At 37.7% G+C, this 22983-nt stretch overlaps 1 protein-coding gene across 1 annotated transcript in view; it reads left to right on the top strand.

The window, feature by feature from the left end:
- Positions 1-22983, top strand: part of LRRC69 (leucine rich repeat containing 69) — an 87173-nt gene that overhangs the window by 49889 nt on the left and 14301 nt on the right. Inside the window, exons 6-7 of the mRNA XM_069465604.1 lie at positions 17124-17228; positions 22157-22336. Coding sequence (XP_069321705.1) covers positions 17124-17228; positions 22157-22336 — 285 coding nt within the window. The remainder of the gene's footprint in view (positions 1-17123; positions 17229-22156; positions 22337-22983) is intronic.

The raw sequence follows: 22983 nt of genomic DNA, 5'->3' as shown, positions 1-22983 counted from the left end.
CATTTTGGGTTCCTATTATTTCTTTCTCTTGCCTAATTATACTCTAGGACTTATAGTGCTATGTTGAGTAAGAGTGGTAAAATGAGAATCCTTGTCTTGTTCCAGATTTTAAAGGAAAGGCTTTCAACTTTTTCTTGCTGAAAGGTTTCCTCATTCAGTATGATGTTAGCTAGGGTTTTCTCATATATGGCCTTTATTGTATTGAGGTACATTTGTTCTACACCTTATTTGTTGAGAGTTTTTATCATGAAAGGGTGTTGAATTTTATGAAATACATTTTCTATATCTATTGAGATGACCTTATGGTTCTTATCCTTTGTAACTCTCATAATGCAAATATTTGTTTGCTTAATGGTGTTCCATATGTCCCATAAGTTTTCTTCATTCTTTTTAATTTAATTTTATTTTTTGTGTGTCTAACTATTTTAAAAGACCTGTCTTCAAGTTCAGAAACTCTTTTTTGCTTAATCTAGTCTATTTTTAAAGTTCTTGAAAGTCTCAAAATATATTTTTTTAGAGATTGAGTCTTGCTATGTTGCCCAGGCTAGAGTGCAGTGGCTATTCATAAGCATGATCATAGAGCACTTTATTCTTGTTTTCTATTCTTTTGTTTTTTTGTGCTTCATTCTAAATATATTCTCCTGATATATTTTATAATTTAATAATTTACTCTTCAGCTATATCTATATGATGTTAAACCCATCCTTTAGGTTATTATTTTAAATTTTATTTATTGGTACAATTTTTGGTTGGTTCTTTTTCAAATCTACTATGTTATTTTTTATATTTTTCAGTTATCTCCTGAAAATTTTAAAGTTGGCTTTTACTTCCCAGAACATGTTAAATGTAGTTGTTTTAATGCTTGAGGCTGAAAATCCAATATTGGGGAGTACTTTTGGGGAGATTTCGGTTGTTCATTGTTTGTGCAGATTCATTCATTTGTATCAGTCAGATTTCTTCAGAGAAACACTCTTCAACCTAGTGCACTATCTTTTCCTCTAATATAGTTTTTTATTTTGGATTATGATTTGGACATTGTATTTGAAAAATTATTTTTGAAAATAACTTGAATCCTTAGATGAGGTAAATTCTTAGATAAATTTTCATTTGCTTTTGCATGAAAAAACAATGTGGCATCACTTTAATTCAATGGAGACAGTAATAATATCATACCACTTTAAGGCAGTTTCCATTCTTAAGTATCATGTAGAAAATTCAAAGCTGGACTGATATCTATGTGGGCCTGGATAATTTCTGATGTACCCTTACTCCTAGATGAATACCTTTATGGTCTCAGGAAAGCAAAAGTGATTCCAAATGTGGCACTTATTTCTCTGGATATCTGTCTGCTCCTAGATCTTGTCTTGGTTATTCCTGATGTTATTTTAAGCTCTTTAATGCCTTTATATATACATATATACATATATATATATATATATATATATTTATATTTGTTACTTATGTTCATTGAAAGGTTTACCTGAGTTACTGTGTTTTCCATTACTAAAATTGAAAGTTTTTTATACTCTGGTTTCTCTTCAGATTGTAGAATTGAAAGTTTTCAATAGATTTCATTAAGAGACTGGGAAAACTTGAGTGACTTCATTCCAAAAAATCCATTTGCCTTCGTCAATAACCAATACATTTATTTTCCTTTTCTTTAGTGAATATTCACCTCTGATCATTTCTAGAAGTCTTCTACATGTATCAAAAGTGGGAGTATAGCAAAGCAGTCTAACTCTGACTCAATCAAACTGTTCTCTTGCTGATGTATACGTACAAGATCTGGCTCTCTGATTAAGTGGTATGATAGTCTTCTTGTTTCCTGCCTTTCTGGAGGAATAGTCTCCCATCTGACCTTTCTGTGGCTGGCTTTTTTGTATCATATAGGTCTCAGCTCAGATATCAACTCCTCAGAGAAGCTCTTCCTGACCACTCAATCAATATAACCATCAAAATTTAAAATTTTCTTTATGGCACTTACCACTGTAATAAATATATACTTATGTATTTGTTTGCTTGCTTATTGTTTCTATATATTCACCCTCCATTCTTTTACAACCAATAGAATGCAAGTTTCCATGAGAACAGGATATTTGCCTCTTTGTTCATTGCTGTATTCTTATTGCCTAGAGCAGCGCTTGGCAAATAATAAGCATGCAGTATATATTTGTTGAATGAATGAATGACTGAATGGCCTGATCGTGGCCATTTCCCTGCTTTTTATCTAATGCCCACAAGTCACAAACATTGAGAGAGCCTCAGGAATCTTCTATGACCTTTATGTGAGAATTTATCTCCATCTTGATTCCACCTCCCCCAACTTCCACTTTGCTTGGTTGTATATTGCTTTCCTGTTCCACTTGTCCTTTCAAGGACTGTGTGTTCTTCCACAGATTGCCACGCTGGGACCCCCACAGTATTCTCCCATCAGTTCTACCCACATGGGCTTCCTTGTCTCCTGAGTCCAACTCCCAAACCTCCCCCCGTGTCCCTCAGCAACCCTCAGAATCCAGGGGGGCACAGAATCCAGCCTGCGCGTCTTACCCACTGGTGTGGGTCTCTGAGAAATGCCGGTGGGTAGGGAGCTCCAAGATGGGGCTCCCCAGGTCCAATGCAGGTCCTCAAGGGGAAAGGTGTGCAGCCCCACTTTCTGTGAAACCTCATGCTGAGAATGCACCAGCTGGAGAGAGGTGACCAAATTATTGGCTCCAAATGTTCTCCTGGTTGCAGTGGGTGGGAGAGGGGTGGGGAAGGACAACATCCTGAGTGGAAGAAAGCTGACTCTCTAGCCTCTCAGGTCACTCCCTGGAGGGGAAGCCCACGTGAAATGTTCAAGCTCTGGGATCATGCAAGTTCTCCCCATAATTCCACAGTCACTGCAGTGCTTGAGCTCATGGGTGCTTTCAAGTAACATGGTAGCCCACCTATCACCAAAGGAGTATGGGAGGGAGAAAGGGATTCCCCCGCTTACCTCTTCACTGGGCTCTAAGCCTCTCTGGATTTGCTCCCTGCCTTTTTTCCCTTTATCCTCTTCCTTCTCTGCTTCTCAAATCCTCAGCAGGTTCTGGCACTTCTCTCTCTGACCTACACCTGAGCTGTGTCTTTCTCCCATCTCATTTATCTGAAACTCTTTCTTCCCTCTGAGATGGTTCAGCAAATGATGTCTCTAGTCTGCCATCTTGCCCCTCCCTCCTCCCCCTGCCTTGGGTATGTCAACATTTTTTTCATTATTCTTTCCCTTCACCCAGGAGACTTATTGGACATTTTTCCTCTTATAACTACCCCCTTCCACCATGAAATTTTAATATCAGAGCTATTCTTATATTGTCAGGTAAGATTGAGTTTTGGATGGCCATAAACTATTTTAATATCTAAGATTTTTTCATCTCCCCTCAAAACCAATTTTTACCATTTGGTGATGATATCATGCCCCTCAATTGAAATTTATAAGCTGAACCAGCACAGAACTCGAAAAAAAATGTTTCTTACTTTTTTTTTTTTTTTACCTCATCTGCCAGACATGTGGGAGAGTTTTCAAACTTCTGAGAAAATCTTAGAATAAGCACAGATGTTGATATAGTTTTCTTGAAACTCTTGAAATATTTTTAACCCTGGGAAAATTCTATCCATGTTGAGAAGCTATATATTCAGTCTTTCAACCCAGTATAGGAGGAGTCTGTCTCCTAATGCTTTCATTCCCAAATGTGTCTTCTGAAGGTTTACAGGTTGGTAGTCTCAATCAGGGTGATGGAAATATAATTATTGGAAAATCCCTTAAAAATTTCTTTTCACAGTGTATTATTTGGAACATACAGATAGGTATTAATAAAAAAGAAAAGCAAAATTACTCATAATCTGATCAAGGAGAGGTGGGAATCACATCAACATATTGACTTATTTTACGATTTTTATGTTTTTTTTTAAATATGTGTGTCATTGTGAGTACATATAAACACATGCACATATAATTTTTTCAAAAGATAGAATATTCACACGTTAATGTGTTAGTAAAATTAGTTTTATGTGTACATATTAGTGTATTATTTGTACATATTAGTGTATTATTTGTACATACATGTTTTCTAACATACCATTTTATTTTTTATTGTAAACATTTCCCCATGGTTTAAAATATTTTCCTACATCGTTGTCTCTAATGGCTATTTAGCACCAATATATGTATAATTAAACAGTCTTCTATATTTTTGATAGGTAGGAATTTTAAGACTTCTTAGCACAATAAAAATACATCCATAAATACAAGCATAGATACTCTTTATATTTACCATTATTTATTCCCTTAGGAAAGATTTCTAGAAATGTAATTTCTGGATCAAAAATTACAACACTTTTTCTGATTTGATAAATGTCAAATTTGCTTCAGAAAGCTTCTATGAGTCAACATTTCCAAGTTTTCAAATTGGTTCTTTTTTATTACTTCTTCTTCTTGCTGTATGTAAGCAATATTGCACACATCTCTCTGAATGTATTAATTATACTAATTATTTTATAGTCCTATCTTATTAGCTCTATCTTCTCTGGTATAAATTCTCTCATCTATTATCTCTAATGGCATTGGGACTCAACGATTATCAGGCCATTTAATTTTTAAACTTTCAGCTTATTTTTTTAATTTGGGGTACTTGAGTTTCCCCTGAAAGACTGGCATCTGTTTCTGCAGTTCACTTTATAGGAGAGAAAAAAGTTCTGACAGAAGTTTGCATTGGTCAGTGAGGTGTGGAAATGGTTGAAATATGCCAGCAGTTATAATGTATTCTGATTTCTCCCTGGTGATGCCATCCACTCAGGGACCCAGCTTATCTCTCTCTATTCAAAGCACATCTTCTACCAGGCCATAGTTGCATGGTCTGCAGGGGAAGGAGGAAGGAGATGGGAAGGTAGAGCCTGGTTATGGGGCTAAAGAGTGGGTGATTGAGTCCACCATGCTACCTGCTCCCCAGAGAGTACAGTGATCCCTCTGACTTTTGTTCTTGATCCCATTCTTCTCTGAAGGTCTCTACTACCTATGTATATTGAAATCCCTCAATTATTTTTTGGTGGAAATTCTTCCCTGGGCTTCAATATTCATCCTGGGCTGATGCCTCCTTCTTCGCTTGATGCCATTTACCTGTGGTTTCTGTTCCTGGGAGAATTTATCTTCCTGTTTTAAAGCAGCTATTTATGTATTATTTTAAAGTTTATATTCTTGTCATTTCCAGGATTTGGCATGGGAGAGGGAGACTACTAAATGTGCCTAGTTTTACCATCTTAAAACTGAAAGTACCTGTATCAGTTTACTAATATGCTTGCAGGATGTTAAAGTGCCTTCACCCTTGCCTGGCAGAGATTAATGGAAACGAAGTCATCATCTTAATCTATTTGGGTTGCCATGAAAAAGACCTTAGACTGGGTAATTTATAAACTATAGAAATTATTTATAAATTTAGGCTATCTAAGATCAAGCAGCCAGCAGATTTGGTATCTGGTGAGGGCTTGCTCTCTGCTTCAAAGATGGTGCCTTCTAGCTGTGCCCTCACACGATGGAAAGGTAGACAGGATCCCTTGGGCCTCTTTTCTAAGGCTACTGATCCCATTCCTGAGGGTGGAGTTCTCATGACCTAATCACCTCCCGAATGCTCCACCTCTTAATACTGTCACACTGGGGATTGTTTTAACATATGAATTTTGGAAGGATACAAACATTCAGACCATGGCAGTGATAGGGGTCTGAGGGAAGAAAGAAAAAATAATGGCTGATCCTAACAAGCCTTTTCTATTGAAAGAAAGCAAGAAATGTGATTTGCCCACTTTAGACAATGGACTACATATTGGTGTAGTACCTTAATTTTCTACACTGCCTTAAAGTTTACTAAGTTCTTTAAACATCCCTCATTTGATCTTCACAATTCAGTGAGATGTATGCTATTACTTCTGTTTATAGGTGAGAAACGGGCTCGGATACTGACATGTACTCAGAGGTTGTATGGAAGATACGAATTGAATCCAGTCCCCATCCTTTAAGCCCAGTGCTTTCTCTAGTCTACTAAGTACAAATAAAGTTAATTGAAAAGCTAAAAATCAGGGGGGGTTTTGGTTAAAATAATAACTGAAGGGAAGGTCATGAAAAGCACTCAAGAATCCCTTAAAACATCTTGTCTGAAAAAAGAAGAACAAAAATACACTAGTGGAATTAAAGGTGCTATGCCTTTGAGAGGCTTTCTTTAAAACCTCACTGGGTCTTGCATGGAAACCAAGTCAGAAGGTACAAACTGACATTGTTTCTGTGGTTCCCATCATGAATTTGGCCACTCAAGTTTTAATTTCCTGACAGGATAAGAAATATGGAAGACCAAAGATCCCACAATTAGTTTTCAAACCACGAACAGCTTTCACAAAGTCTTTGAATATCTTTCTTCTAGTTCGCTGCTATGAATTGTTGCCTGGTCTGAATAAATTTTAAAATGGAATTCTCCAGTTTGAATTGTAGACTATCCCAGGAGAGAGATTTGGAACTTTCACATCTTTGATATTCCCTGAGGAAAGTGCCTATTATAGAGTTTGGTGACTGCTCATTCCTGCTTTTCTCACAGGTCTGTGAGGACTACAAATGTGGATGAAAGTGCATCTCTAGGTGTACGGCTCCCCTATTCAGTGGAGAGATACTAATTATATAAGTGGCTATAAAAAACTGGAAAAGAAGACTGTTTCTAAAGAGTGAATGACTAAGTATTGAGAGTTTTAGATAGAGAGAAGGGAGTAGATTTTTATACTTTGCAAAGGAGAATTCACAGAAAAGCAGCCAAGAGGTTGTTTGGAGCAATTTAGAGACATTGGGGAGACTTATCTGTCTGCTGAGGGTGAGGCAAGAGAAGTCTATGACATGTTGAAGTTGCTGTGCATGCTTTCTTTCGGTTCTGTGGTTGCAACATAAATAGAGTATAATTAAAGTTACATAGGGAGGAGTAGTAAGAATCTCACAGAGACTGAAACAGGAGATACAGTGAGGCTGGACAGAGCTCAGAGGTACTGGAGCCAGCATATGATTTTCAGTTCAAGGAGATTCTGGAATTCTCCACTGCATGAACATTTAGGTCATCACGCCTGTTACACTATTCTTATAATGTAGCCATATTCCAAATGCTTCATCTACTTCTACCTTTTTTCTACTCTCTTACAACTTCAATGTGTACATAGCCCACTGTGGACTCTCCAGCTCCTGACACAATAGCTATTCCATTTCAGCTTTCAGAATTCAATGGCAAAGTATTTCCATAGTTCTTGGTTCAGATTCCCAAAAGAGCATGTGATTAGGCCATAGCTTTTGATCCTAGATGATTGAATCAGAGTTTGTGGCCAGGCTATAACTGGCTATATTTGGTTCAAGAGTCAAGCCCTTGTTCAGTCAGTTCAATTTACAAGCAGTAGAATCATGTGGCGTAAAACGTGCAGGTGACAGGGTCCCTGGGAGGGTGTTTGCACTTAGAAGGGGGGCACCAGGAGATTAGGGAAAGTTTGGTGGCCGTAGTATATGTCTGATGGTATCCTTGACTAATTTTTAGGTACCTTGAGAGCCAGGGCTAAGTTCTGAGTGAAGTGTGACTACTTGAATTTTTTGAACAGAGGAGTGACATGATCTGACATACTTTAGAAAGAATCACTCTAGATCCTCTCTGGAGATGACCACTGTTCACATTTTGGTGTATTTCCTTCTTGTCCAGTGCAACAACATCTCTTTTATGAGTCTTCTCTTATCTCTCACATATGATGCCTTAACATTTTGTGGGTATGTCTATTACAAAATTTATTTTATAGCATTTTCCTCTGCCAATTGCCATCACATTTTCATTGCCTCTTTCCTTAATGGTTTCTTTGGCTTATGGTTTCAGGCACCATCCCTCTCCATAATATCTCTTAAATAGATATATTAGAGTTTGCCAAAGAAACAGAACCAATGGGATCCCCTGCCCCACATAAAGAGATTTATTATAAAAAATTGGCTCTGTGATCATGGAGGCGGAGAAACACCACTCCGCTATCTGCTGTCTGCAAGGTGGTGTAGTCCAGTTCTAGCAGGAAGGCTTTCGAAGCAGGGGAGCTGATGGCACAAGGCTCAGTGTGAGTGCAAAAGGAAACCCAGGTCCCAGCTCAGTGGGACAGAGCAGATTCCCCCTTCCTCCACCTTTTGTTCTGTTCAGGCCCTCAACAGATTGGACAATGCTCACTCACAGTGGGGAGGGCAGTCTGCTTCACCCAGTTCATCAATTCACTAATTTCTCTACTTTCATCTGGAAGTACCCTCACAGACACACCAAAATATAATGTTTAGCCAAATATTTGGGTGGTCCATGGCTCAGTGAAGTTGACACATAAAATTAATCATCACAGTAAATAAGTTTAAATATATTTGAAATATTACAATATTGTCCTATTTAATTGATTTACTTATGTTTATAGTTAGTTAACTATGTGGTCATTTTATTAAAAATTGGTTATTGTAGCCTTTTTGGTGGTATGGAAATCAGATCTGAATTACTTTATTTCTTTTTTTTTATTTTTAAAAATTATTTTTATTATTTTTATTAGAGACAGGGTCTCACTCTGTCTCCCAGACTGCAGTGCAGTGGCATAATCATAGTTCTCCATAGCCTTGAACTCCTGGGCTCAAACCATCTTCCTTCTTCAGCCTCTTAAGTAACTAGGACTACCATGCCTGGCTAATTTTTAATTTTTGGTAGAGACATGGTCTTGTTATGTTGCTCAGGCTGATCTAGAACTCCTGGCCTTAAGTCATCCTCCTGCTTCTGCCTCCCTATTTCTAATTACAATATCTTTTTAATCAAGGACTGATTGACTAACACATGAAGAATGTACAGTCTGTACCATAGATGGCAATTTTGAATGGATAGTGTCAAAACCTACAATGCACATGTTGATGTATTATATGAGGAATAGCCTTAATTCTGAAAAGAATAAATGTTAACAGGTTTTTAAAGGAAATTTTGGTTATTTTCTATTAAGTTATTTGTGAAGGTATTATATTAAAGATCTGACAATTATTTTTATTTTCCATCTGACTTGATTCTTAGACATGATTTCAGGCAAACATTCTATTGCATTTTCTATTTTTTATTTGGATCCAATTGTACAGGTACCAACTACATTTATCTAAATACATTTAATAAAATCACACTTCAAGATAATTTTTTAAGTATTGTTTATTTTGTTAAGCTCATTTTAATATAATGAGCAAAAATACTCTTTTGATGCCAATAGTATTAGGCCTTTATACAGGTATGCAAGATCACTGCTCTGAAACACTGCTGGGTGTGGTACTCAACAAATGATAACCAGTCCAATTGGAATGTGGAACATTTTCTTTTCAAAAGCAGAAAGTAAGGGAATGAGGAGAAATGCAAGTGAAATATTTGAGGAACAAGGGATTGTAGATGCTAGCAGTGGAATTATAGGGTTAACAATATGTATTGATTTCTCTTTCCACCTCTGTCTCTTTTCAAACCTCCTAGGGTTTATTATAATATCTTCTAGCACTAAAGGTTTTCTGCTTCTCTTCTCCTACTCTTATGCCATGGGTTTACCAAATTTCTGTGATGGATGAAATGTAATGAAATATGATGGATGACAGAGTAAAATGGGTTGGAAAGAGTCCAGGACTGGAAATCTATTTCATTTCTGTTTGCAACAGATGGAAAGTTGTGTGCTACAATCAATATGGCCCCTTGTCTTCCTGGGCCACTTAAAATAACACCTTGATAAGCTGTTAACTTGTTTTGTCTGAGTAATATTTTATTCTCTGTAATTAGCTTAGATAACTTTCTCCCTAATAGCGGGAAAAGATTCCAGGGCAATCTAACAAAAACCAAGATGTTCCTAAATTTAGAGACTATACGATTAATATATAAAATCGAGGCAAATGTTTTGATAAGCAGGGAAGTAGCTTTTTGTTTTTATCTTCTTATTTCCCTCTGTCATTCACTAGGCAACATTAGGACCCAAGTTGTTGGGTCAGATCAGGAGGGCAGATCATGAGTTCAGTCTTGGACACAGTGAGTTTGGTGTACACTACAGACACCCATGTGAAGACTTTGAGTGCACAGTTGGCTATAGGATGTGGATACAGAGTCATTGCCGTAGAGATTTAATCAAAGTCATGCGTATGGTAAAATTGCCAAGGGAAAAAGAAGATAAAATGAAAAAAGAATGTGCTAGGCTCTGGAGAGAACTATTTCATAAGTGGGTAAAGAATTGTGAGTCGGTAAAGCAAATGTAGTTAGATGAGCATGCTAACTAGATTGGAATTGCCAGAAACCACTGAGGGCACACTGGAAGCTGGTGATGATGAATTCATCGTGAGTCCTGAGGTATAACTCTGCAGACAGCACCTGTTTGCTTGGGTGCAGAGGCAAGGAAAGCTGATATCAAGGAAGAAAGACTCAAGGTTAGGTTTTATGGGACTTAAGAACTGAAAAGGTGGCCTGGCGCAGTGGCTCACGCCTGTAATCCTAGCACTCTGGGAGGCTGAGGGGGGTGGATCGTTTGAGCTCAGGATTTCGAGACCAGCCTGAACAAGAGTGAGACCCTGTGTCTACTAAAAATAGAAAGAATTGTATAGACAACTAAAAATATATATACAGAAAAAATTAGCCGGGTATGGTGGCACATGCCTGTAGTCCCAGCTACTCGGGAGGCTGAGGCAGGAGGATCGCTTGAGCCCAGGAGTTTGAGGTTGCTGTGAGCTAGGCTGGTGCCACAGCACTCACTCTAGCCTAGGCAACAGAGTGAGACTCTGTCTCAAAAAAAAAAAAAGAAGTGAAAAGGCAGAGGGTCCGATGATTCAGAGGATTCAGGTATATAAAATAATTTACCAGGCATTTTTTAATATAGGAAAGAGGTTTTTTTTTAATTTTAAGTAATTTTGAGAGATACACTTTATGCATAAACATTTGTTACTATTTTAAATATTTCTTTTGAATAAATTCCTATAAGTAGAATTACTCAGAGTAAGAATAACTTTCAGTCTTTTAAATGACATTGCCAATTTGTTTTCAGATCACCCTAATCTTGTTTGCACTGGGTCAGTGTGTGTTCTAATTTTTATTCTTTGCATTTTGACAGGCAAAAGTAATATATCCCCCATATTCTTGCTTTTGGTTACTCTCCTTCAGCTGCTGTGTGTCATGAGTAATTTTCTTTGGTTAAAGTACATATCTCATGCACGTATGAGAAAGTCTTCATGTTGCTTTTGCACGTTAATGAAAACGTCTGCTTATTGAGTCCTTGGATGATAAGTGCTTCCCCTCTCAAACTGCTAAAGATCTTACTCCATTTTATTCTGACTTATAATGGTGTGGACAGAGCTGAGACCAAACTGTTCCTGGAACAGGGAAATGCAAAGGCCCCACAGTGGAGAATGCTTGGGAAGAAAGCCAATGTTACCAGGGTGGAGAGAGAGAGAGAAATGGAGAAAGTGAGAGAGCAAGCACTAAGCGATGAGGCAACAGAGATTGTACAGGGAACAAATCATAACAGCCCTGTACACCAGGGCGAGGAAAACACAATTCATTTTGAGTCTAACAGAGTCCTTTAAGCCAGGGTGAGGAATGTTCAATTTTGAGTCAGATGAGAAACCCCGGGGTGGTTCTGAGCAGGGGGCTGATGTGATCTGATTTCCGTTGTAAAGAGATCACATGGGTGGGGGGAGCGCACATTGGGCAGAGTGGAAACAGAGGGCTCTTCAGGCTGCTGGATCTCAGGTAGTTCGAGAGCAGAAGAGGGGTTTAAAGCACACATGGGGTGAGGACTGTGAGGTGACACAAATAAGTGCTCCCAGGTCAGCTCTTTCTACACTGTTTAAATGGAGAGGCCTGAAGAGGACTGTGGGGACACTGTCCCTTCGGCTTTAAGGTTCAGGGTATTGAAGGCAGGGAAGGGCCTGGGCTTGGGGGGCGGACTTCAGCTGCTTTTCCCTGGCCAGAAAGAGGATGTCTCAGTGTGTGTTTGTGAGTGTGTGTGTGTGTGTGTGTGTGTGTGAGTGTGTTCATAGCCTGGCTTATCTTCCTCCTTCCCGGCTTGGCTCCTAGCCTCCTCCCTTCAGGTTCCTCTGAGGATCTTCTGTGACAAGTACCCCGCACATCCTGAAGGAGTACGACTCTAGGTCACTTTCTGCCTATTTTCCCTCCCACTCATGCAGGCTGTGTGAGAGGGGGTTCCCAGGATAGATTTTTTGGCTTTCTTCTATTCAAACGATATCATCTGCCTGATCATTACATAATTCTGATGAGGTATCAAGTTCATCTTACAGTTTCTTGAATTTCCTTCCCATTGGTCACAAATATTATTCATATCCGTTTTTTGGAATTGATGATTGAATCTATTTTTTTTGATGCTATGGCCCCCAATTTAAATCTTATCCTCCTCAAAACTCAACCTTAAGCCTATTTAGAAATCCCACTTCCCACTAAAGGGATAACTCTGTGAGCTTTGAGACAGCCTGGCGCGTGCAGGGTAATTTGCCATAGCCAGCTTATTGGTTCTGTTTTTAATTCCATGTGAAATCTCAGCCTTCTTTCCCTCGTTTACATTAAAAATGCTCTTGCTAAAACTAGCCTCTCCCGTTACCTTAGGCTAGTCTGAGGCGGCAGAAAGACTTGCTGAATTTGTATTATTGTTCCTGAGGCCTGGGGCTTTGTGGGAACAGTTATAACAATTTACTAAGTCCGGAGAAGAAGGCCTTTGTAAATCTTGGGTGCCCACCGGGAGCTGAGCATGCCTGGGGTTTCTGAAAAGATGTTCATTTATTTATTGAACATCAGCTGTGTATTAGGTACTGAAGTTTGAGCTTGCTTTATGTAGTCACTTAAGACATAGTTCCTGAAGATACCAAAGTCTGATAGATAGAATTTTCAATAATGATTATCTCAGAGTATTTATGGGTGGTATGATGCATTTATATATATACAGGGCCCAATGAGGAGACAAGCAAACATTTGACAGAGGCTGGAGAAGCTTAGAGGCATGGTATTTTAGTCTGGAAGAGATGATCCGGGTGTGGGGTGAGTGAAAGGGTACAGCATGAGTAATAAATGTGAGATAGGACAGGCTTGTGGTGAGATCTCTAAGTATCTCACTATGGTTGGCTTAAAAGGATGAAGATGGGGCTTACCAGCCTATATGGTTGGAGAGTAGGGCAGGGAGAACCAAGTAGGACATATGAGGGCTTTTGAATTTATCCTATGGACAAAAGGGAGCCTTGAAAAGTTTTAAGCCAGGTTTTATTATGACCAGATTCTCATTTTAAAAGACCATTTCGTCAGCAAAGGTTTGTGCTGAGACCCATTAGAGTGTTACTGCAATGGTTCACATAAGACAAAAGCCTCGGTCAAGGCTGAGGGGAGGGGCCGCCAGAGCAGGGAGTAGGAGACTGTGATGGGTGGTGAGGAGGTGGATGGGATGCGTGGATGGAAAGAGAAGATTGGTTCTGAAAGTTTTAAGGAGATAGAATTGACAGCACATGGTGAGAGATTTGATGTGAGTGATGAGAAAAAGGAAAAGGCAAAATTTGGGGAAAACATGAGTTCAGGCTTGGAGTGTTAGAATTTCAGTTGTTTGTGAGACTTCCAGCTGGAGATGTCCAATAGACAGACAACATTTGCAACCATTTCTCAGGAAAGTAGTTGATATAAACATCTTAGCCTCAGAGTTTTCTGTTTGAATCCTTGAATCCAGTCTTCATTTCAGCAAACACAAGCACAATTATGTCTAGACCTTGACATCACCTTCCCTTTGCTCTAAATTTTAAGAATTAAAACCCAGTGTGGCAAAATGATCATTGGTTCATCCTATGTTCAGCTTTCTTCTTGCTTCATATCCACATCTTTTCATTTAGGTCATTGAGACTTCATGTCCCTCTGCTTCTCCTTTTACTCCTAGTCCGTTAGAGCTGTGTATTGTTATTTCTTTCTCTATTCACAATAAACCATAAAGGACAAGTTATGCCCTTTAATTTGTAGTGCATGAAATATGCTCATTCTCTTACTTTCTGACATACTCGTTCCGCAAATTCTTAATGTTGGATCCGGGATGCTGAGTGCTAAAGGGATGCATATACTCATGCAGACAGGGGCCACCACCACTAATATGTAAATGACAATGTGTCCCTTAGCACTTCTGTACAATATTTTTGTGTGTCCCTGTCCAGGTTCCTTTCCTGAAAATTGTAGGACATTCCAAACCTTCGCCACTTTCTTCCAGTCTCCATCCACATTGACACCTTGCCTCGAAACTCACCTGGCATATGGTCTTACTCTCTATTTCAAAAACAAAATTGAAGGGATCGTGTCTGATTCCTTCAACCGTCCAACACTGCACCTTCAAAGTTATCCATGGGTGGACTTGCCCTTCCTTCCCTCTGGCCATAAAGGAGAAGATAATTAAAAGACATTAATATCCAGAGATCATTCTGTTCTTCACCTGATCATTTCTCTTTTAGTTATTCCTTCTTTCTCCTCTACCTTAATTTCTCTATATTGGGATATACCTTCTCATACTCAAGCCTTCTTCTTAAAAAAATAAAAACCTTCATTTGAACCTTCATCTCCCTCCAGCTGCCAACCTCCTTTCCAGATCAAATGGGTTCAGTGACATTTTATGCTCTTGTGCCTTTAAACTAGGTTGCTCAACTTCAGCACTATTGACATTTTGGGCCTGATAATCCCTTGCCGTAGGGGCTGTCCTGTGTACTGTAGGAGGCTCAGCAGCATCCCTGGCCTTTACCAACTAGGTGCCACCAGCACTCTCCCCATCATTTTGTTGTGACAACAAAAATACCTGCAAAATTGCCCCAATTGAGATTAAACTCATAACACTGGTTGTTTTAATAGGTACGTACAAAGACTCTGAAAACCCTGTCAACATTTTCTTATCAGGGGAGAATGCAGCTGATTTTTACTACGGGAGTGACTATAATAGTAAAGAATGTTATTCTCTCAAGAAGCTAGGCTGACAGGAAACCAAGTAGTATATATAGAAAGAGAGTATGAAAGATGTTACATTGCACCTTACTCAGAGTGGACATCAAGAGGTTGTGACTTTAGGGCTTTGAAATTTACCTGCTGTAAGGCATAGGTTATTATTGAATTTTCTTTCCATTAAGATAACTTTTTTCTGATAGATTATGTGTAGTGAGTTACCATGTTTGATGGAAGAATAGTGACAGGACTTGAAGGAAGAGAAACATGATCCCAGAAGAGAAATGCATGTCCTTTGAACCATGGTCAAATTTGAAATAACATTAATCGGGTGTCGGGCAGATGGGGGGGGCGGGGAAGGGATGGGTGTATACATACATAGTGAGTGCCATGCGCAACGTCTGGGGAATGGACATGCTTGAAGCTCTGACTTTAAGGGAGGGCGGCAAGGGCAATATACGTAACCTAAACTTTTTTACCCCCATAATGTGCTGAAATTTTAAAAAAAAAGAATTTATCATTGATACTAGTTACACATTCTTTGGTTTAAAAAGTCAAAAAAGTACAGAAAAAAAATGAAATGATATTTAGATATACCAAGGTGTTCAAGTTTGAATCAGTTTTTGTTTTTTAAAAAAAGGGCTATGAGTTTAGGTATAACTCTTTAGGACAGAGAGGAAAACATGATGGTTATATAGAACAATAAGCACAAGAAATACCCCTTTTCATTTCACGTGCTGACTTAGGGCTGCCATTGGATTCAACTCTCTAGGTTGTTCCTTTGAGATGGATAACATAGGAAACTGAATTCAGAAAATTAGAATGTCTGTTTTGAGACCAGGACCTAAGGTGATACCAATGTGGCCTCAAGCTCTATATTTTATTTAAAAATCTTGTCTATTTTGTACAAGCTTTCCTGTAACTTTTGAGAACTAGTGACGGTAGATGCCCCAGAAAGATGTTTTAAATCACTTACATTTAATTTGGTGAGTGCTTGCTATGTTTCAAATCCTGAGCTGAAATCACAAAAATATCCCTACTTCTCCCATAAATATTGTGAGATGCAGTGGTGTGAAGCCAGCTCATCCTGGCTCACGAGAGCTGATTTTGCACATCTCTTTCCAGCTCTGTGTTCAGTGACCTGTATCAGCTATGGTAGGAACACTTACACGATGGAATCAACACACACCACAAATCAGGGCTTTTTATTTTTTCTTTCCAGGGACCTGGTTTGCCGGCATATCACTGAAGATAGGTTTATTGTTTCCATTTTGCAGCTGAAATTTAGGCTCAGACAAGAAACTCCCTAAATTAGTTTAACTTTAGAGGCCACATGGGTTCTTGGGAGGCAAGAGATGGTATTAATATAAGGAAATCTCTTACTTTTCTACCGAAGTGGTAGAGTCCAGTTGGATTTAGATTTCCTGCATAGAAGACTAAATATCCTTATAAAGCCTACATTTTCTTTCTGTCTTTATTTTCACTGTGCACAACAGGTTATAATGAGAACATTCTAATGTTCTTATATTTCTTTTATCTTCCTCACTCAACATATATGGATCATAAGATAGTCTTTGAGATCTGGAGTTCACTGTATTTTAGAATGTTATTTTTCATTATGCTCGATTTTCTAACAAATATAACATTTGAAAATATAAATATTTGCTTCTAACAATTAAAGTATACCCCAGTCAAAATACCAATGTGAGGGCAGAGCATGTTGGCTCATGCTTGTAATACCAGCGCTTTGGGAGGTCGAGGCAGGAGGATCACTTGAGGCCAGGAGTTCAAGGCTAGCCTGAGCAACATAGTAAGACCCCATTTCTACAAAAATGACAAAAATTAGCCTGGCGTAGTGGCATGTGCCTGTAGTCCCAGCTACTGGGGAGGCTGAGGCAGGAGGATCACTTGAGCTCAGGAGTTTGAGGTTGCAGTGAGTTGTGATGAGGCCATTGTGCTCTAGCCTGGGCAACAGAGTGAGACCTTGTCTCAAAAAAAAAAAAAAAAAAAACAAATGCTAATGTGAATTATAAATCCTAAATAAAGTTATTTTAATTTTATTTTATTGAAGATATAGCTTCAGAGGTGACGTTTGTTATTTTGTTGTACAATAAAGTTTTTATTTTGTTTTAAAAGTTTCAGGATCTGCTGCTGAGAGAATTCTACTGTGAGGGCAACCCACTGTTTGTGGAGCGGCCAATTATCGCTGCGTACAAGGAGGATGCAGTCTTGAGTCTCCAGGTGAAGCCTTACCTCATTCACATAAGTCTTCGCACTAAAGCCACGATTTAGGTTTTGAAGAGTTTTCAGTTAAAACATTCTTGCCAAGCCAGCAAATGGTTAACGTAACTCTAGCCCATTGGCAATGTAGATCCTACACATAATTTTCTCGACTTGCTTACAGAATCCAGTGTAACCCTCTCTGATTTCCAGAGTGACTTAATTCAGAGAAATGGAAATATTTTGTTGGATGAAAAGAAAAGAGAGAAATTCATTTTAACTTTAGCCTTCAAGTATTTGTCAGTATTGCCTACCTATGTATGTGGTTTGTTCTGAGCGGGGTTTTTGCCTCTCCCATCCTCTTTCTGTTTGTCACCATCCCTAATGGATAAGGGAACATAATCCAGAAAGCATGTTTACTTTAGTAAAACCAGTTGATGGCATCAAAAGAAGGAATGGGAAAAGCACATTAGAAGGCTCTTTTGGTAATAAACAAGCCAAAGATTGCAGGTGTTCCCACATTTGACTGTGATTCTGCATCATGAATTTGAACTTCCCAGATCCACTTTGGTGTGTAGCTGAATGTGCAGGATTGTTGTAAGACTTTTAGGAATTGTAGAGGATTCAACTTTCCTGGCCGCAGGAAACAACCAACCTTGTTTGTTGTTTAGTTTGTTTTAAATCTTTTTTTCCCTTATTGCCTAAGTAATACATGTTTACTACAGAAAACTAGAAAACACAGATGAGCAAACAAGGAAATAAAAACTTATGATACACCGATTTTTAAAAAGTTTCATACTACAAAATTAATACAAGCTCATTTAGAGAAATTAGAAAAAAAATAAGCCATTAGAAGTTGATAAAAATACTAAGAAATCCAGTATGCAGAGATATAAACATTCTTTTCTCTAACATTTATTCTTTTAAAACGTCCTATGCATCCAGAATATATATATGTACATATATATATATATATAAAAGATAAGTTCAAAATCTACACACTATTTAAAGACTTGGTTTTTCACTCAAAGTATTGTGAATATCTTTTCAATCAGTTAAAAAAAAAATCCCCAAACCCAGACCATGACATCTTTTTTGATGAATATATGGTAATCTGTTTTATGATGATATCATAGTATTTTTAACTACTTCCCCATAATATTTTTAACTGTAAGTTGTTTAGATTGTTAATAACTTTCTAAATTTTTGGCCTTTATAAACAAAGCTGCAATGACCATTCTCATGGTGAATTTTAAGCTCACGTCCATATTACCCCTATGAAAGGCACTGTCGGGCTAAAGAACTGGTATCTGTTAAAGTTTGATTAGCTCTTTTCAAACATATTCCTTTTCAGAGACTATTTCCACAAATAGCATTATTTTCTACTCTTGTGTAAAAAAAAGTTTCCATTTGAAATTTAATTGTGAATAACTTTAAAAACTGTAGTATTTAATTTTTAAAAATCCCTTATAACCTATTTTTTTCTTCTTGCATCAAGCACTTCAGAATAATATTAATAATAGTAGCTGACACTTATTTTAAACTTACTATGGGCAAGGCACTGTTCTTAGCAGGAATGAACTAATTTAGTACTCTAACAATCGTGAAAAGATAGGTACATTGTTATTCCCTTTTTATAGATAAACGAACTGAGACCCAGAGAGGTCAGATAACTTGTCCAAGGTCACAGAGCTACTAAGGGTTGGGACAAGGTTGCCAACTTACGCAGTTGGGCTCCAGATCTCCTGCTGCAATATTGGCTTAGATAGGGGAGGCAGAGAGGTGAGGGAAACAGAGACAGGGTAGTTGTGGGTTGGAAGAGGTCCTGGTTCATGGGGAGGCTGAGTGAGCAATTAGCACAATGTGGTAGCAGTCCTTACAGAGAGCCCTCAAGGGCAAGAACGTTGCCCTGTGGCTAGGACCAAGATTCCAGGTGAGAGAGCAATATTTCTCTCTTCTAATTTTCAAAATTGTAAAGTCCAGGAGCACAAGAGTTAGTTTTTAAAATACGTTTAGTAGAAATAACCATTTTTGCTTCAGTATGTAAATGATTTGAGTATTTTTAAACTTATCTCTAAGAATTTTTCTTAGAAAGGTGACAGATTGATTATACTTCACATATTTGTTACTTAAATTACAAATTTGTTACTTAAATACAAATTAAAGTCATTTGTACTGTACATTTGGTCAATGTTACTGATTAAACTACTTTGGGTGTCAAAGAATTATAGGGCTTTGTTTGATACAGGCTGTGCCTTGGTAAAGATTTTTACAAACTTTGCTTCACCTCAGAGATTTATAAACTAAAATTTAATGCTAATGACTAGATTATATAAATTATTAACCACAATAGACTGCATTACTATAGTAGATGCCAGTCTTAAGTGTTTTACCGTTGTTATCTAATTTAATTCTCCAAACTCTATGTGATAGTGTGGGGAAAATCCGTATTTTACAGATGACATATCCAAGATCAGAGAAGTTAAGGACTTGTCCAAATAGGGTCACATAGCTAATATGGCATACAGACAGAATCTGCACCTATGTGTCTACTAATATTTGACTCTGCTCAGAATATTTGCTCTTGATGCAGTATTTTGGTGCCTATCATACACACAGTAAGGATTGATTATATCATCGTTCCAAAGTTTATCATTCCTTCTAAGGATTCATTCTTTTTACACTTTATAATTTTTTATACTTATAAAACTATAATTTTTATGTGTATAATTTAATAATTAAAAATAAATAATCACACATAAGGAAAAGTAAAAGAATATACATGCAACCAATTTCAATTTATGATAGATTTGAATATATATAGTTAGCTTACAGATGTTCTAACAAAATAACATATATACTATTCAAAAGGAACAATTTAGCCACGAAAGATTTCTTGACTTTCAAATAACACTGGAATCAGACTATCATTAAGTTGTATATTCTCAAAAACCACATTGAATGTATCTCTAAGAGGTGACCTAAAAGATACTATTGATCATGCCACTAGTATCTTATTTTATATACCCTCACATTTCCAAGTAATAACTTTATATTTTAATGGTATGTGTTATTCTTCCAAAGTAACCCATTGGCAGTGAGTAGGAGAAGAATATAAATTAACGGGTGATGGAAGAGTTGCCAAGTGATAGAATGAGTGCAACAAACATGGCTGGGTCCAGAAATCATAAATGGAAGAAGTGATCTGTACGAACCTATCCACAGGTCCCACGTATTGTAGTAAATTCTTCTACCATCTCCTGTTTTGGGGAGCAAATCCTTCTCTATAAGTTTTCTCCAGCTTTTTAGTGAGACCTAGTCACTGAACTCATGTAGCTGAAAGCCCACCTGTACAATAAGTATTTCATTCGGAATCACACGCTATGCTCTGCTTAAGTGGTTGGAGAGGGGGTGACAGTAAACATCAGAGTCCTGGTGATGTTAGTGTGAAGGCATGACCTCGGTCATGTAACCAGCCAGGAGAACGTGCTTAAGTGCGTAGGAGGTTGTGCAGTTTAGGAACCCAGAGAGCCAGGGCTGTTTGCTGTATGGAGGCAGCTTTGCCGGGTGCACGTTAACTGGGAGGGAGAGGGGAACAGGAAACAGGGACACAGCAATTTATAGAATTCTGTTGTCATTTTTAAAATTGTTTAAGGTTTGAATTGGAGTGAATGAATGAAAGATGTATGGATGTATGTATTTCTAAAGATTCCTATCAGAGCCTGATGTGGACTATTTTAATACTACGGGGAAATGTTTCACTTTGGTCAGAAAAAAAAAAGTCCCAAATAAACCATTCCCAAACACTATTAAACATTTCAGATGGTGTTTGTGTAACAAACAGGAGTGTTTATACAGGACTTCCATGCCACTGGCATAAATAATGGAGAACATTCGTGGGCTTTGGAAAATATTTATTTGTTTTCTTTGCTTGGTCAGTGAAGATTTACTTTTATGTATTATATAATATATTTTTATTTGGGGATGATGATGTTGTTGATGGCCTAGTGAAAGGAAACTTCCATTTCCTCACCACCTCTTTGGAGGGGATGGGTAAATTCACATCTACTGGGTACAATGCAGACTATCTGGGGGACAGGCAAACTTATAACTTTGACTATAATAGTACAAAAGCAATTTCTGGAACCCAAATGTTTCTACCCCTGTAATATCCTGAAATTTAAAAAAAAGCACCATAGAAATATAATATTATTGCACGAAGTCAGTTTTCTGAACACGTCTATGTGGATAGGTTTAACACAGACTGAATTCAGAGATTTAGTTCATAGAAATCATTGCTCTTTACCAAGATGATGCTCTTCAGGTGCTCAATGCACCAAGTAATTTAGACTATTGCCTCTCAACCTTTAACGTGCATACCGATTACCCGAGGACCGTGTTAGAGTGCAGATTTTGACTCAGTGGTTCTGGAGTGTGTCTGAGAGTCTGCATTTCCAATCAGCTCCCAGGTGATGCAGCCTGTGAACCACGGTTTAAGTAGAGGATTTAGACCTTAGTGAATATGACAGAATCAATTTTCTAATGCAATCTCAAAGTTTGTATTGTCTTTGCTTATTGTAATGAGAGGTACCAAAATTTGGACCCAAACTATATCTAACTTTATACAATATGTAATTTTAATTTATTATGACTTGGATTTTTATATGTAAGAGACATAGAAGTATTACAGCATATACAACTTAGTGTTCTTACATCGATGAAAACCAAACTTATGTGCAATGCCAGTCATTTACATCATTCATTAGATACACTAAGAATTTTAATTTAACAATATCTGAGGAATAAACCAAATATTTGATCTAGTGAAATGGGAATCAGTGTAATGTAAAATAGCTATTTTGAAAATAACCTGACTTGGTCAGAAAGTGACTGCTAAAAGAAAAAGAAAAAAATAATCTAAGGAATCATGTTCTTCTTTTTCAATTTAGGAAATAACATTACGATTTATAATGCGTAAGCTAGAAGAAAAGAATCTTCTCCTAATGCATGCCTTACAATGGTACCCAGAGGTCAGGAACAAAATCTCTCAGGAAAAAGTATGTGCAGTATGTGAAAAGCCCTTTATAACCCCATGGCTGGAATGTGTTCAATTTGTTCCTCCACCGAAGGTAAATGGTACTTTTGTTTGAATAACACCTACTCCTAGTTTTTGTCCTTATTTAAATCAGCCATTACTAGCTACATTTGTACTGAAGAATTGACTTCTATGATAGCACACTGTTAATTTTGTATAGACAAATTTGGATATGTCTGCAATGATCATAACTCATTCCACTTACATTTATAGACTCACTCTTTTATCACAATACATACGTTCTAGCAAAATTTCATGAAAGTCAAAAATTTTTAATCAGCAAATCCCTTTTGTTTATCAACCTTAATAATAAAACTAGAACTATGTTCTCCTTGGAGAAGAATTGTTCAATAGTCTGTTGTGGAATTTTTGGTGGAGAAAAGGTGAATGTGCTGGTTTGTGTATGTCATGAGGATGTTCTAGCATATTGGATGTGCACCGATGTACACCCACAACATTATGTCACCCAAGACTTGTGTACCCAGGCAGTTCATATAGCCCATAGAACACATCCTAGAACAGGAGTCAGTAAACCTCTTTTTTCTGTATATGGCCAGAAATTAATAGTAAATATCTTAGGCTCTGTAGACAATGCGATCTCTGTCACAACTACTTGATTCACCTCTGTAGCATGAAAGCAGCCCTAGACTATATATAAATAAGTGTGTCTGTGTTCCAACA

This window comes from Eulemur rufifrons, chromosome 3 (assembly GCF_041146395.1).
Source record: "Eulemur rufifrons isolate Redbay chromosome 3, OSU_ERuf_1, whole genome shotgun sequence".
In the NCBI taxonomy this organism is placed as follows: Eukaryota; Metazoa; Chordata; class Mammalia; order Primates; family Lemuridae; genus Eulemur; species Eulemur rufifrons.
This window is presented reverse-complemented; position numbering and strand designations above follow the sequence as displayed.